This window comes from Notamacropus eugenii, chromosome 3, assembly GCF_028372415.1.
Source record: "Notamacropus eugenii isolate mMacEug1 chromosome 3, mMacEug1.pri_v2, whole genome shotgun sequence".
In the NCBI taxonomy this organism is placed as follows: Eukaryota; Metazoa; Chordata; class Mammalia; order Diprotodontia; family Macropodidae; genus Notamacropus; species Notamacropus eugenii.
The window spans coordinates 219,085,715-219,102,414 of NC_092874.1; the positions used below are offsets into that span (position 1 = coordinate 219,085,715).

The 16,700-nt window shown below is 36.8% G+C and overlaps 1 protein-coding gene across 5 annotated transcripts in view; it reads left to right on the forward strand.

Moving 5' to 3' along the window:
* SMCO2 (single-pass membrane protein with coiled-coil domains 2) overlaps positions 1 to 9,207 on the forward strand; it is a 17,397-nt gene extending 8,190 nt beyond the window's left edge. For all 5 annotated transcript variants that reach the window (XM_072654478.1, XM_072654480.1, XM_072654477.1 and 2 more), the window contains 4 exons: positions 4,195 to 4,242; positions 5,872 to 5,928; positions 7,195 to 7,340; positions 8,859 to 9,207. In XM_072654478.1, coding sequence (XP_072510579.1) covers positions 4,195 to 4,242; positions 5,872 to 5,928; positions 7,195 to 7,340; positions 8,859 to 9,057 — 450 coding nt within the window. In that variant the 3' untranslated portion in view covers positions 9,058 to 9,207. The remainder of the gene's footprint in view (positions 1 to 4,194; positions 4,243 to 5,871; positions 5,929 to 7,194; positions 7,341 to 8,858) is intronic.
* Positions 9,208 to 16,700: the final 7,493 nt, after the last annotated feature.

Here is a 16,700-nt window from a genome sequence, read left to right on the forward strand (position 1 = left end):
AAGATTCTATCTGAAGGATGTCTGTGATAACAAGGTATCATGAGACAGTAAGAAAAAAAATCACCAATAAAACCAAAAAAGTTTCAGGATTGCTAACGTCCAGATTTAGCTAGGTATGGCAAGGAAAGTTAGACAAAGAAACATTTTTTAAGTTATATTAAGGGGTTGAGTAGGTACAAAGAAGGCAGCATACTGCTCATGAAGCTGTGTCACCATGGGCAAGTCACTTAATCTCTCCAGATCAGTTTCCTGTTTTGTACAATAGTGATAATAATAGTACCTGCCTCATGAGATTGCTGTGAGAAATTAAATAAAGTGCTTTGCAAACCTTAAAGGGCTATATGCAAACATTTTTAAGAGTCTTCATGGAACCTGGATTCTATTCCTGCCTCTCATGCTTACTGCCTGTGTGATATTGGATATACCTTTCTGGGCCCCAGTGTCCTCATTGTAAAATGAGGGAGTTGGACTATATGACCTCTGAGGTCCCCTGCAGCTCTGTATCTGTGATTATGGAAGAAGGGATAGGTACGTGTCAAACAAAATTATTTCTGCACTAAAAGTACTAGAATAAAAATGACTAATAAGAAGTTGCTTATCCAATTCCTTTTTTACCCCAAAGATTACTAAACTAGCAGATGAGGGCAATGGTGTAGATATAGTTCACTTGCATTTTAACAAAGCATTTTAGCAAACATAGAGTGTTTTCAATTATTTTGTGGAAAATATGGACTAGATAATATGATAATATAGAAACTCACTAAATGAACCAACTCCAAGAGAAGTTAAAAATAGTTAAATGTGAACTTGAAAGGTATCTAGTTAGCATTTCCTGAGCTCTGAATGATTTTATATTTTTATCAATGACTTGATAATGATAGGGAAAATGAAAAGGAAATTTGCAGATGGCATAAAGCTTGGAGGATCAGTTAGCATGCTGTATCTCATTGAACTATAGGTAGCATCAGCTTCCAAAAAGACCTTGAAGAATTGGACTGAATTCTGTCAAGGTCCTGGTAATAGGGACAAATGTAGAGATTCATACTTAAGTTTAAAAAACTAACTTCATTACTAGGATATGGTTATATTGTAGTTTGCCTAAGGGTTTTAATGCATTGTAAACTCAAAATGAATCAGCAATGTGATACCCCTAATGCAATCTTAAGCTATATTAATCTTAAGCTATATTAACAGAAGCATAGCTTCCAAGTTTGATAACATTTCTGGGCTATCTACCCCTAGCTCTCATTGATACTAATTTATATGTCAGATTTCCCAAGTAGACAACTGCTCTTACAGATTTTGATGCCCTATGTGTTCAAAGTCCTATAACTGTAATATGCAAGTCCCCTCCATTTACTAAAACTTACCCCTACTAGTCAGCAAGTGGAATACAATTAGTTCAAAGCAAAAGCCTTTTTACTAAAATGGCATAATAAGTATAGTAGTTACAAAACATTTCTTCCCATAAACTCGGGGCACAGTGTCCCACATATACTACTGAAGTAAAGGAAATGATGAGCAGGATGGTTTCAGAAGACGTATGAACTGATGCAAAGTGAAATGGGCAGAACCTAGAGAACATTGTACATAGTAACAGCAATGTTGTATGATGATCAACTGTGAGTGACTTAGTTATTGGCAGCAATATAATGATCCAAGCCAATTTTAAAGGGAGTTATGATGAAAAAATGCTTTCCATCTTTCCAAAAGAATTGATGAAGTCTGAAGGCAAAACTTTATTTTGGGGTTTTTTTTCCACTTTTTTCTTTTGCAACATGGCCAAATTGGAAATGTTTTGTATGACTACATGTATAATCTATACCAAACTGCTTGCCTTCTTAAAGTGGGAGAGGAAGGGTGGAAGAGAATTTGGAAGTCATATATTTTAAAAATCATTTTGAAAATATTATTTGCATGTAATTAAGAAAATTTAAATTATTTTTTTAGAAGAGGAGTGACAAATCAATAAGTCAAAAGGTCTGGGTTGTACTAGGGATATAGAAAGCACGAGGCAGATAATAAAGAGCACAAAGTCACTACTCAAGGAATTTGCTAGTTCACAGAGGAGATAAGACATTGCATCAACAAGTAGGAAGTGTCATCAGAGTCATTTTCTCTCCACTCTTCTCATCTTATAAATTAGGACACTGAAACCCAGAGAGGATAATGAATTTGTTCAAGGTCACAAAATTGGTCCTCTAGAGTTTGAACCCCAAACTCTTGGCTCTTACCCATGCTCTTTATACTAAATCACACTGCTATTTATATGCTCTGATGCATAAATGCAGACCACAGATTTAGATTTGGAAGGGACCTCAGAGACCATCAAGTCTATCCTTCCCATATTATACACAAGGAAAATGAGACATGGACCAGTTAAATTATCTGTCCTAGTAAGAGTCAGACAAATGGTAAGCATCTGAGAAAGTATTTCAACTTAGGCCTTTTGGACTCTACCAGCACCCTATCCCCTAGGCCATGTTGTCTCTCATAATATTAAATTGCTACTTACTTTTTACTTTTTAGTGTGGACCCATAATTTAGCAGTATGTAGAGAACTCCTTTTGTTGAAACTCTCCTCAAGAAAGCACACTGACAAGTCATTTGTAATCTAGAATCTTAGATAGTTGGCTGGAATGTTGGCTCTTCTCTAGATTCTTTCAATAAGTCTGTGTGGTCAAAGCTACTGTCAATAATACAAAACATTTCTGACTATTAAAGTATTTTTCCCTTGTCCAACTGCATATTTGTGTGAAGTCAGATCTTCTTCACATACACCAACTAAAACCACGTCACAACAAATTGAATGAAGATAATGAGAATCCAGTTGTGTTCTACTAAGACAGACATTAAAGATGTTTTCAAAAATATATAAAACAATGCTATTTAATCTTAGATATGATTTTATATGTTTTTATTATTCTCAAATTGACTAATTTTAAAATTGTATCCATCTTAATTTCTAACATAGTGTTAATAGATATGACTCACATAAGCAAAAGCTCTTTGGGAGTCCTCAAAAATTTTTAAGAGTATAAAGGAATCTTGAGACCAAAAATGTTTAGACCCATTGGACTGCAGCATTGAGAGATTAAGAGATTTGCCCATAGTGACATGTATGTGTGTATGTGTGTGTGTGTATGTGTAGGACTAGATCTATGTTCATGTTCTACTGATACAATAGCATATATGATAATGCATAAATACAATAGTAAGGAGGAGGATTGTGCCACTAAAAGTATGCAAAGTACAAACTTTAGAATCTTAAAGAGAAGAACAGAATGAGGAAAGGAGAAATAAGTGACCTGGAAAGAAAAGGGAAGGGACAACTATAGTGAAGGCTATCAATTAATTGTTAGCAAGAAAAAAGCACACAGGGAAATGAATTCAAGAAACATTGAGCATGAAAATAGAATTGTGAAGTCACTTGTGTGGGCCTAGAAATCATGTGCCCCAGTCCTGTGCGCACTCACCTTTATTGAGGTTGCAATCAGAACTAGTGGCAATTGGGAAGAGCCTTTCCCGGAACCATGACTTGGCCTTATTATCCTCAATTTTATAGATAAAAATGCACTTTATTACCATGTAGATGAATCAGGAAGCCAAATGGTATGTGATTGTTCCATGGTGACTTGTACCTCACAGAAACTGTGCTGGGGACGACTGAACCTGGTGCAATAAAAGGGCAGGGAATATATTTTCCATGCAGAGCCTGGTGCAAGGTGATACATGTAACAGACATATAGTAAAATGGATCTTCATTTCAATAAAGCAAACAAGCATTTATTAAACACCTTCTAAAGGCTGAAAATAAAAAACAAAAAAAAAAAGGGGGGGGGAATCAGTTTTAAAAAAGCTTGCATTCTGTTAGGGGAAAATGTTGTATACATTTAAAGTATCCACAAAATATTTACCATGGAAGTATATTTGATATAAAATTCAAAGTTGATCAGTTCCTATTTGGGGAAAGAGGTTATTGACAAAGCAATGTCTTGTCCTCAGTAGCAACAATCAGTCCTAAACACTAGTGAGTACTTTAAAACCCAATTCTTTCTGGTCAAGTAACCCTAAGAACAATCTTTTTCATTTCTCCTAAGAATGATCTTTTTTTTCATTAAATTTATTGCAAACTCTGAAGTACCCCTCCAGCTCAGCCTCATATGTTTTTTGTTTGTTTGTTTTTTTACATAGGAGAAGATAAAAGCACAGTTAGAAGAAATGAGCAGCAACTTTTTTCAGGTAATAAAAGATGGCCATGCCACAAAGGAAACATGGAATCTTTTAGAAAATCTCTGAGTCGAGCATTCTGTCAACTCACTTTTACCCAGTGTTGGAGTATCTTTTCTGTAGGAAGGGTTTAACTATATTTGGGAGGTTTCTACTTCTGAGAGATACTTACCTCCACCCAGATAATTTGGAAGCATCAGCTATATACCTTTAGGTTAGGGTATGGGAGGCTTTCAGCCAACAAGTTTACACAGTTTAAAGAAGGAACAAGTTTATTTACCAGTCTAAGAATTCATAGTCCCATATTGCAGAAAAGAACCATAGAGTGAGCTAGCGAACAATCCTTCCCCTGGCACCCAGGGTACAATCAGGTATTCACAGCACACTGGGTAAGGATGCCAGGGTACACACACCTCTTTGAAGCTACCATGCTCTCTCCACTGAGCTGTGCCATGTCTACCATGTCATTCAACTTGTGGTGCTCACCACCTTCCAGAAGGTGTTGATGTATAGTCTGTCTTGCTTGAGCCAACTCAGGTGAGGAGTCTATCTCAATTAACTTCAACTGATAGGACTCCTTCTGTACCCTCTCACTGTTCTTTGCTATCTGGTATCTCAGACCAGGTCCTTCAGAGGTGCAAAGGGAAATGCTGTCAAAACTTTACTATTTGGGCTAGAGATTAGGAGATTTCTTCCTTCTCTCTTGTCCAGTGTGCTCTCCCAGGTAAACTTCTGAAAAGTGAAAATTTTGTAGTCCCAACGGTACTTAACATGGAGATACTGTATGCAGTCCTCCCCCTACAAGCAAAGCCATAACTCACAAGGCGTTCCGGGTTGGCACTCCCATAACTATATCTCATGAAGCCTCACTGCTGCATTTACTTTTGACAGTGCCACAACCACATGTATAAAATAGAAAAATGTTCAACTGGTTTTTATATTAGAATTATTCCACATTCTCTATCATTTGACTTAAGTAGTTGACATCAACGCTCTGAAAAATACAAAACTACTGACTAGTAGCACAAAAGTTTATATTCACATACAAAGGACAAAGCCACCAGCAAGAAAGCAAGAGGGACACAGTAAAGAACTTCACTCCTCACTCCTTAACTCTTTGTTGAATGAATTACTGAAATGTTCATGAATAAGGCTCTTCTGTTAAGCCACAGCCCTATTCACTGAAACAAATTAGAAGCATGATTTGTCTGACTAACAAGATATTTTTTAAAAGATATCAATTTCTCATTTTCAAGAGCATAAAGTAATACCTAAAAAAACTACACTTACCTACTGTAGGTAATTAGGGGATCAGTTTTAATGAACTGAGAAGCATAAAGTATCATTAGCACTACAATTATTATTATACAAATAGAACTCCTTAATTCCATGAAAGTAGCATGACCTTTCATTTTTTTTAAAAGTTTTCTCCTTCACTTAACAGTAGTCACATTATTAGTTTGAACTATTGATGAAGAAAGCTTGCTATTTTAAAAATATACATATATATATTTCAGTCAGGCTTGTGCCCAAAATGGTGAAGTCAGAACAAATGAGGTTTTATTATATAATCTGTAAAAATCATACTTTGTATCATCCTACTCAAGATAATGCTATGTGTATGTATTCGTGTGTGTTTAGGTGAATCCTTGTAGCGATGCTGAAGAACTTAAGAGGAAAATAATTCTCACCATAGAGGTAAGATTTTACATACAAACATTTATAGATGTAGAGATGGGAAGGACTAGTCCAAACCCACCTCCCATTTTACAGAAGAGAAAACTGAGGTCCAGGGAAAGTTAATTCAACTTGCCAAAGGCAACCCAAACAGCAAGTGAAAGAGGTAATATGTGAATCCAGGTCCTGTAATTTCAGAGCCAATGCTCTTTCCAATGGACCATACAGACTCAGTTTCATTAAAACAGAATAAAACAGGTTATGCAGAAGTGAACTCTCCCCAATGAAGATGAAATGACTTTGTCATCACGGTAAAAAAAAAAACAACCCAACAACTGACAGAAAATTAAGCCAGGAGCAACTCTTTTCTTCCCACTTAGATGGTCTAGTGACTAGAGCTTGATCTATGAAGCTCATTTCAATTCCTGTCTTAGATACTATGAAAAGCCTCATATTATAGAAAAAGCACTGGAGTCAAGAAATCTCTATTTGACATTTATTAACTATGTAGCCTGAGGCAAGTTAAGCAATGTATCTGAAACTAAGTTTCATCAGCTCCAAAATGGAGAGAATGGGATTTGTCATAAGATTGTCAAACGAAGAAGTGTGCCATGGTAGCTCTGATGCTGGGTTAGTCACTTCATTATCTATACCTCAGTTTCCCCATCTATAAAATGAGTAAGTTGGCCTATAGGCTAGCTCGGGTCCATAGAGTCTAGGATTCCAAGTGTTTTATAGATTGTAAAAGCACTCCACAAATTTTAATTTGAGTCCTTTGGGATTAGTTTTCCATTTTGTGAAACTGGAAGAGGATAGATTAACCTTCGTGGTGCCCTCCACTTCTCTCCCAGCCCGACTCTTCCTTTCCACCAAACTGTATTCCTCGCCCCAATTCACTTGAAATATGAAAGAGGACTGAACTTGAGAGTCAGGAGACCTGTGGCTCAGTTCTGATACTTGTCTGATGTCTGATCCTGAATCTGCCATTTTTTCACTAAGCCTCAGTTTCCTCATTTGTAGAATGAGAATAATACTTGCTCTATCTACTTCACATGGTTGTGATAAGGACAATGCTTGGTAAATTTTAAAATACTACACAAATGTGAGTTATTGATACAGTGTCAGTATTTACAAATGTCAGTATCGGTGACATTTAAATATTTTGGTTTTTGAGACATGGTCCATGGTTGCCTTGGGAATAAAAGCTTTACATTGCTCTTTCTACAGTAAACCTACAGAGGTTGTATCAATAGGTGTTTTCCAAGTTTTATTTATTATTCTTTTTAGAAGTTTTATAAAGACATGACTGTGTTGAATAGAGAGGTGGAGAAATACAAACTGATCCAAAAGAACAGAGAAGCTGAAATTAGGAGAATGAGAGTGTCTCCTCAAAGAAGATGTTTAGGCATAAATACTTTATCCTTTCCAAAATGGTAAGTATAAATAAATATAAAATCCTGCTGTTCAAAAAAAAAAAAAAGGTAAGAAAAGCAGCTCAAACTTGGATACTGTTTTATCTACTTACTCCCACATCTTAGCAGGGTAGTTGATATGGACTGATGGCAAGTAAGATGAGTATTTCCTTCAATAACTTAAGACAGTGACAATCTTGATGTGAGCATCACATTCAAAATATAAATTCCTTAAGGACAGAGACTGGGTGGTATTTAATTTTCCTATCTTCTGTACCGTTCACAAAAGAGACATTAGAAAAGTACTTGCTAAATTGAATTAAATGGGATGTAATGAAAAGGCTCTATGGATGATATCAGTTAAAGAAATTAGGGTGATAGTAAAACTTCCACTTGGAATGTAAAAAAAAAAGAATAAAATGTAAAAAAAAAAATGTAGTACCCTATGGTTGAAAGGTACATGGTGTATAAATCCAAGAAAGCTTTCAATAGTAGGATATAGAGACCAAAAAAAGAAGGAAAATTAGTATTTCAAATTAAAAAGAATAATTTTTCTGTTTATATGTTACATCCAACCACCATAGACCTTTGCTCTCTGTGAAATATTCACCTCTAGTTCTTCAGAGGCAATGTTGTTCTACATCTGGCTGCCATATAGCAACACTATGTTAATGGTGTTTTGTTTTTTTTTAAATGGGTCTTTGCTTTCATGGGAAGCTTGGGGTCATTAAAAGAGCTTCTTAATTTTCCCAAGGAATGTGTTCCACTCTTCTTCTTTTTATGTGATCTATCTGTCCTCTCTATCCCAGATGTATATTCTATTTGATAAGATCACATATTGAGATGTTGGCAAAGAAATTCTTTATCTACTCAATCTTCCTTTTGTGGATAGATAGGACAAATTCCTTTGAGCGATTACAGCTATCTTCCAGGAGATTTTGTAACATTCTGGTGCTTGGTGGTTTGTATTAGCATAATGTCACAGAACAGAGGAGTATCTTAAGAATATTACCATCCACAAGAAATCCCTTTTCACAAGGTCTCTATGTGGTATGGCATCTATCACAGTGGCTAACCTATATCTCACTATTTTATGTCCAGAAAGAAGAAATCTCAAGAATCCCCCCTTAATACTTGCCCACTTGCAAAAGAAGGTCTGATTTAAGGGATTAGCTCTGATCTAATAGTGAAAAGGGGGATTGATTTAATAACTCACTCACTTATTCAAAGCCATTCATTTATTCAGTGATAGCAAGGCTGGGGTGGTCGAGGAAGCAGGGTTTTTCATCCTCTCGTATTTGCTTTCCTCACTGATTACTTTCTTATTGCCTAAATAGATACAAACATTGTACGAAGTCAGTAAAAACCTCGAAGTTTAAGCCTCTACATTCACAAATTTACTGCATGTACTAGAAAGAAAGACGATGTTAAGGGGTTCAGAGAAAAAGTCTACCTTCATAAAAGGATCATGTTTATACTTGGAAGTTATATAGTCTATGGTTATCTTCACGTTTATAATGACATTTTCTGTCTTTGCAGGAAACATGTACTGTGGATATTTTTGGTTTTTTATGTCTTTGTCATTTTTGGATTAACATGCTACATAATTTTTGTTGATTCTACATTTATCATTGAAACCATGATCTGCAAGATTCTTGGACGCCAAAGAATGTGGCAACTGAAAGAGCTCCTTAATCCCTTCTTACTTTTGGAAGTGGATGACTTGTTGCCATGTTAAAGATAAGGCATTATGCCATTAGCCTATTAACTTTTTCCCAATACAATCTTGGCTGTTATTATATGGTTCTCACTTTGTTTTCCATAGGATACTGCCTTTAAAAATATTTAGCATTAAATTCCCATAGAATAAAAATAAAATGTTCATGTTCTCCTTGCAGCAGACAATTTATTCATTCCACCCCTTGACTACCAGGCTCACTACCCGCACTGATGCACCTTCTTCATACCACTGGACCCTTCTTCTCAAGTAGTTAATGATCAATGTTAGTAGAAGAGAAGAACCTAAACTTCCCCTTTGAGTAGGAATTCTCAGACTTTTTGTTCTGAGGACCCATTTACATTCTTAAAAATTATTGAGGAAAAGAGCTTTTATTTATGTGGATTTTATCTATGAATATTTACTCTTAAATATTAATATGTCTTAGCATTCTAATGAAAATAGTTTTAACCTCTTAGGCCCTGTGAAAGGATGTTAAGGACTCCCTTCAAGAGGTTTTCAAAGAACACATTGAAATGCTCCCTAGAACATGCTGCTCATCCTGTACTGTTCAACCTCAACCCATCATAGTCACCTTCAAAGCTTTCTTCCCAAATCCACTGAGGGCGCCTCATGTGAGAGACTCTATTGGCACAAACACCTTTACATTATTTTCACATTGCTTTGATAATTACAATTTAAGTATAAAACATTTATATTATTTATCATTATATAATACTGCACAAGTGTAGTGGAGATGTTTTCAACCATAATTGTGAGAACTCAAATCTAATACCTGGGAATAAGGCATTGTTATGGCTATGGATCCTGAGAAACTGAACTCTAAGAAGGAATAATAAAAATCTACTTTATACATGCTAAAAGCCACTTTTCTTGCACCTACTGTCTGAGTTTTCCTATTATTTACCTTGTTCTTACGGCCTTTTGTACAATTTGAATTTTGAGGTTGAAGCTGATAACCAGAGAGAGTTGTACTCATTCCCCCTCCAGCACCAGCTCATGGAGTATGGGTGTGACTAGGGAGATCCAGTCACTTCTTTTCTTTCCCTATGGAAAAGTTTCTAGTCCCCATTTACCAACCTTGTTTTCCACCCTTTTGGTGGAGTATAAGTGGAGAGAAAACAATGAGGAGGACCAGGTACACTACAAGCCATCCCCTCTCCACCAGACAAAAATGGCTACTGACTTGCTTTAGCCTAAGGGCAAATGAAAAACCCTGGAACCAGTTTATTTTTCTTTAAAAAGTTGATTAAAATATTAACAACTCAACACTTATCAAGAGTTCCCCCAGTTAGAATTTTTTTTAATCTAGTATTTTAGACAGTGGGGTCAGACATTCAAAAGTAGTTATGGCTCATCATAATATTATATCTAAAGTGAGCTGGTTTTCAGCTACTCAATAAGTCAGGAATGATGAATATACTTGGAGAAGAGAAAAACATTGAAGCAATTCTCTGCTAACTTGGACAGAGGGAGAAAAGGGGAGAGGAGAATGAAAGTGCCTCAGTGTTCTTGGATCTTCAAGACAGAAATATTTCAGCACAGTCCATTCCAACCACACGTCTCATCTGGTCCCAGCAGATGGAAGCAGAAGCTGATGGAGCCAAGCTGTCCAGTCTCTACTTCTCCCAGTTTAGCTTTGTGAGAAGCATGCTCACTCTACAAAGAACAATAGTCATTGTTGAAGCCAGGAAAGCCCTTATTTTATTTTGCATTCTTAGGGATGGGCAGCTCCCTAAAGGAGCACAAATGCTAAAACTAATGAAAGGCTATTTATTTCCTGTTCACAATTCAGATTTACCTCCTTGTTCCCCAACGGCTGCATGCAACTACCTGAACCACTTTATTCCATGGTCTTCTCCTAGATACGTTCCTCCTCTCTTGTCACACATTGCATGTGCATTTAAATTACCTAGCTCCACCTGGGGGGGTGTTGGATAATATTAAACAGCTCTTTAAGCATGCATACAAGCTTCTGACCTTTTATCTGAGCCTGGTGCAGCTAGGTCACAGCTCTGGTTGGAACCAGTTACTTCTAATTTACATGCTCTTCTCTTTCCTGCAAAGCTGGGAGTGTAGTGTTAATCCTGTGCAAACAGAATTCCTTCTTTTGTTTCTCACAGCTTCCATTCCTTGCTGGCTTTGAGCCTCTTTCTCCACTCACCTTTGTCCCAAGTCCAAAGTCCAAAGTTCAAACTCCTCCCATTCGAACTGTAAGCACAAAATCTCTGTCCCAAAAGCCATCAGTTTTAACTCCTGCCACTAATAATGTTGCCACCAAAATATTCCTCCCAGAGGTCACAATACATTTCTATTCCTCCCAGTAAGGCAAGAAAACAGTACTATCCATCAAGTATTACATTCTCAGAAACTTATGTAGATAGACTGTGAAACTACTCTACTCAAAGAAATTCATCTTCAAAAACCTGCTACATTATTCTTTTCCAGTTGAATAGCAAAGCAGAGTTCTCTCCTGACCTTTTGGGAGAGTAGACTCTTAAGGGGGGGATATTTTTCCTAACATTGAATCCAAGTACCGTGTGAATTCAGAGTTAAGTGGATACCTCATATACTTCCATGAAAACAAACCACTGCAGGTATAAATCAACACTCTTTAACTAAAGACTCATCCTTGGGACCCCGAGTTCTAGCAGATGAGTTTCCATCAGATCTTCATGCAATATGCATTCATTCATTCATTCAGTAAACATTTATTAAGTGCCTATTATGTACCAGAGGCAGCTAGCTGATACAGGGCTTAAAGTCACAAAGACTCATCTTCCTGAGTTCAAACTTGGCCTTAGACACTTACTTGCTGTGTGACACTGGGCAAGTCGCTTAACCCTGATTTCCTTAGTTCTTCACCTGTAAAATGAACTGGAGAAGGGAATGGCATACCGCTCCAGTATCTTTGCCATGAAATCTCTACATGGGGTCATGAAGAGTCAAACATAACTGAAAAACAACACTATGTGCCAGGACCAAGGTTAAGCATTCTCAATATGAAAAGAGGCTAAAGATGGTTCCTGCCTTCAAGGACCTTACAATCTTTCCTGGAGCCAGTCCACCGTGTCATTTCCTAGCCAGTCCTAAATCACATTGCCACACATGTATCCTTGGCCAATTCTTTTCCCTTTCTCTCCCCACCCCACCCATTCCAACTCTAGATTCTATACACATATTCTCCCCCATTAGGATGTAAACTTATTAAGGGCATAGACTGTCTTGCTGGTTTGTATTTGTATCCCCAACACTTACCATAACATCTAGCACATAATAAGCACCTGGTAAATACCTGTTCATCCATTCACCTATCCATCTCTCCATGCATTCATTTGGTCAATATTTTTGTTGTGGTCTAGGGGGTCTTAGTAACCCCCAAACTCAAGGGTGAAAGGGCACAGGTCTGCCTCAAAAGAATTGGACTACTCAAGTCTTCTTTCAGTTCCAGTAACAAAGCTTATTGTATTGCCAATAGAAGCAGGACTCTTATGGAATACATGCAGAAAATGAGGGTAAGATTGATCTTTTATAGAGAAAGGAAGATCTGGATGAGATTAAGGAGTGGAAGTAGCCTGAGTTTGGCCAGGTGCAGACAATGGAAGGAGTTAAGTGGCAGGAGAGTACCAGTGAAAGGGCAGCTAAAGGGATTATTCATTGGGATAGGTGATGCTTCAGATTAACCCCAGGAATTTAGGTTCAGGAGCTGGGTCCCTGAAATCCATGGGAAAGTTCAAAGGGAGACTTGGTCCAGAGCTCATACCTTGTCATTCTGACTGTGTGGAATAGTGTGTATGGGTGTGGGGGAAAGCTCTGTGCTTTCATGCAGAAGATCTGCATTCAAAATCTGACACATTAACTAAGTGACTATTGGTAAGTCAGTTAACCCTTCTCTGTCTCCATAGCCTCTTCTCTAAATTGAAAGTTATTAAGTTCACATCAGCATATCTTGCTGCTAGAGATTTCCTCTTGTCTTCCTACCACTCCTAATCTGCTGATACAGAGATCCAATAATTCTCCAACCACCAAAACTTATGAATGTGTGGTAGTTCCAAAATAAAATAATTTCATTTTATTTTGATATGACATTTTTGATATTTGCACCCCTCATTTCACAAGATTTTGTAGTTTGGTTTCTATTTTTATTTTTTCACAAATAAAATGAGATCAGGTGCATGAATGGTAATGCACTATAGGTTAGCTTTTATTATTACTATTAAGTCCTAGAGATGTCTACTAGCTTTTATTATTACTATTAAGTCCAAGAGATCCCTACTACAGAAATCGGTCTTCCCTCTATGATGACATAATACATCATGTTTTTATTCTAGATTCAATATCTTATGTTTAAAAAACAAAAACTTCAACCTCACATGGAAATAGCTTATCTTTTTCTTTTCATTTAGGTATTTTACTTTTATCTTAACAAATTTAACCCTTCTACTTTATCATATGTATCTTTGCGTAGCTTCGAGTTCTGAATATAATAAGATAAAAATGTAATGAGGTAAAACAAATCTAGATTGTAGGATTCATTCATAAAGGTAGCTTTGTATGACTTATGAGTGAAAAAATAATGATGTTTTATTTTTTAATATAAACAGAGGCATCTGGGCTATTTCAAAATCCACAACAGGGAGGACACACCTGGAAGCGATAATTATTATAGGATCTTTTCTGATAGCAATGCTTGACCTTCAAAGTGATAAAGGAAGAGAGGGGATTGGATTAATGGTCCTGAGATCTCAATTTTAGACCTGGCCTTGTTATTATATTAGTTCATGGCATGATCTTGGGAATTTTGACTTTTCCGTGTCTTACTTTTCCACCCTGGAGATAATAGCAACTGCATCACTTATTGCTTAATTCACAAGTATTGAATGAAGGGCAGCTAGGTGGTACAGTGGATTAAGTGCTGGGCCTGGAGTCAGACAGACTCAGCTTTGAGAGTCCAAATCTCACCTCTGACACTGACTAGCTGTGTGACCCTAGGCAAGTCACTTAACCCTGTTTGCCTCAGTTTCCTCATCTGTACAATGAACTGGAGAAGGAAATGTCACACTACTCCAGTATCTTTGCCAAGAAAACCCCACATGGGGTCACAAAGGGATGAACATGACTGAAAAATAAATTAAACGAGGGGGCTTAATATATGTGAAAGCACTTGGAGTTCCTGAACAGAAATATCTCTCTGTGGATGGGAAGATCAGTGCAGTTTCAAAAGGATGTTTGACTGAATGAGAACAGCATTGGAACTCTGCATATTCTGGGCTGGATCCAGCTCAGGCCAGACTCCTGGTTGTAGTTCACATTCACATACAGTATCTTGGCTAGATGAATCCTCATTTCAGATCCCATTGAGTCAGATCCCATGATTCCTTGGGATCATAGTATATCCCATTGATGCTGGGACAGCTGCAAAAACTGCCATAGATTCCATTCCTGGAAAACCCAGAAAGTTATTTTTAGGATGTTTTTAACCTGACAAGGTCATCATCTTCAATTCCTTCACCTAAAACAAAAGAACAAATGCTGAGGCAATAAACTGAGGTATTTTTATGTCAACATATAATCTTTGAAGATTTTATGCCATTTTTTTGCAAAAAAAGTGGGGCTCAAATATTGTGTGAAGTTCTTTTTAAAATTGTGCTAGTATTACTTAAAAATCATTTCTAAGTAATATTATAGTAATATAAGTAATAATTATATTCCTTAAAATTACTTAAAAATCATTTATAATTGAACTGTCCTGGTGCAAGACTCAGATGCTTGGAATACTTGTGAATATGTTTCAATTGGGAAGATGCAAGTTTTACCATATCATGTGACTTACTCATGGCTGCTTCACTTCCTGCACGTTCCCCTTGTGCCTATGGCTCTTCACTAGGTTGAGTGACAGTACTGGTAGTACTGCAGTGGTCTAAACAAACTATGCAAATAGGCTTTCACAAATGTACTGACAATGTGCATGCTGAGAATTCTAGGCTTGTGGCTCACAATGCATGAGAGATAAATGTGTATCCATATACCAGTGGTGAATACAGTGCTGCTCTGTTTAAGTGGCATGACAAACAGAATTATACCATGCAAAAATTGTGCAATGAAAGATTATAAAGCAATTTTTGGACTGGAAAGAAAACAGAACAGACAGGGTTCAATGATTATGTGGTGAAATATAGTACTGGCCTCCAAGAGAGAGGACATGGACCATTGGGGAATATTATGCTAAATATATATATATATGTATGTATATGTATATATATATACACATATATGTGTGTGTATACATATATATGTATATGTATGTATATATATATATATATATATATATATATATATATATATATATCCCCTTATAATATTATAAGGTGTCTTGACAGACACTGTCAGTGAGGTAGTCAGATCAGGAATAGGGTAGAGGCTGACAAATGCCATTTTGAATTCTTCTGCAACCAAGCAAAAAGGATCCCGTTTAGCTGACTGAAACCAATCACAAATATCCACACCTTCTCCAAAGCCTATCCAAGGATATTCCTTTACACATCACTGCAACTCTCTCAGAAACAGGCTCCCTTGCCTTTTCTACATGGAAAATTACCTTCAGTGGTTCTTTGTGTGCGTACCAGTTTTTCGCTGCAGTTAGGTTTTCTATGAGTATCTCATTTCATTCTAATCTCAATTTTGGACCACCTAACTGACCTAAGTCAGGCCTAGTACAGTATGCTACCTCAAAAGTCAGTGGGTTCAGGGGTGCACCAATGATAGATGATTGAGTCAATAATCATCTGCTACTACACCCTAGAGAATTTATTCTCCTATTCCTGATGAAAAACTCAGACCTAGACCAGATCCTGCAGCTTGGTTTTGAGGGGTTTCTTTTGTTGTTGTTAGGTTACCAATACCAATTACTACCCTCTGCCCACTTCACAGATTCTAAATTTGACATACTTACTTAGGCAGTTTTCAATGTGAATACAACAGGAAAACTTCATTGTTTGTTAGAGGTGTAGTATTTGGGAGAAAGTTCTCTTCCCTCTAATACTGTTTTCAATTTACACAGCATGCTTTTTTTAAGTAGCTGTTTGTATCTCGTTTCCCCCATCACAACAAGAACTCCTTGAGAACAGAGACCATATTTTCCATTTCTTTATGTCTCTAGTGTTTAGCACATCACCTGGCACGTAGTAAGTGTTTAATAAATGTAAATTTGTTAACTCACTGACAGACAAGCAAATCACTTAACTCCTATCTGCCTCAGTTTCCTAAAGTAAAATGGGGATAATAATAACCCATCTCCCAGGGCTGTTGTGAGGATCAAATGAGATAATACATGTATAGCATTTAGTACATAATAGTAACTTAATAAATGCTTCTTCCCTTCCTTTTCCTTTCCCCAAATAATCATAAACAGCAAACCAAAACTAACTAATCCTAATCCTATGCGAATAAACAATGAATGAAACAATTCACAAACAGGTTGCTATATTATTATAAACACAGCACAGGTACATAAGTGAATGAACATCCTAGCGAAAGAATAAAATAAAAGCACAACTCAATGTGCAGAAATTTCCATGTGTCACAATGAATATATGCAATTGCAACAAGGCACACTTTACCTAAGCAATTCTAGTGCTACTGCA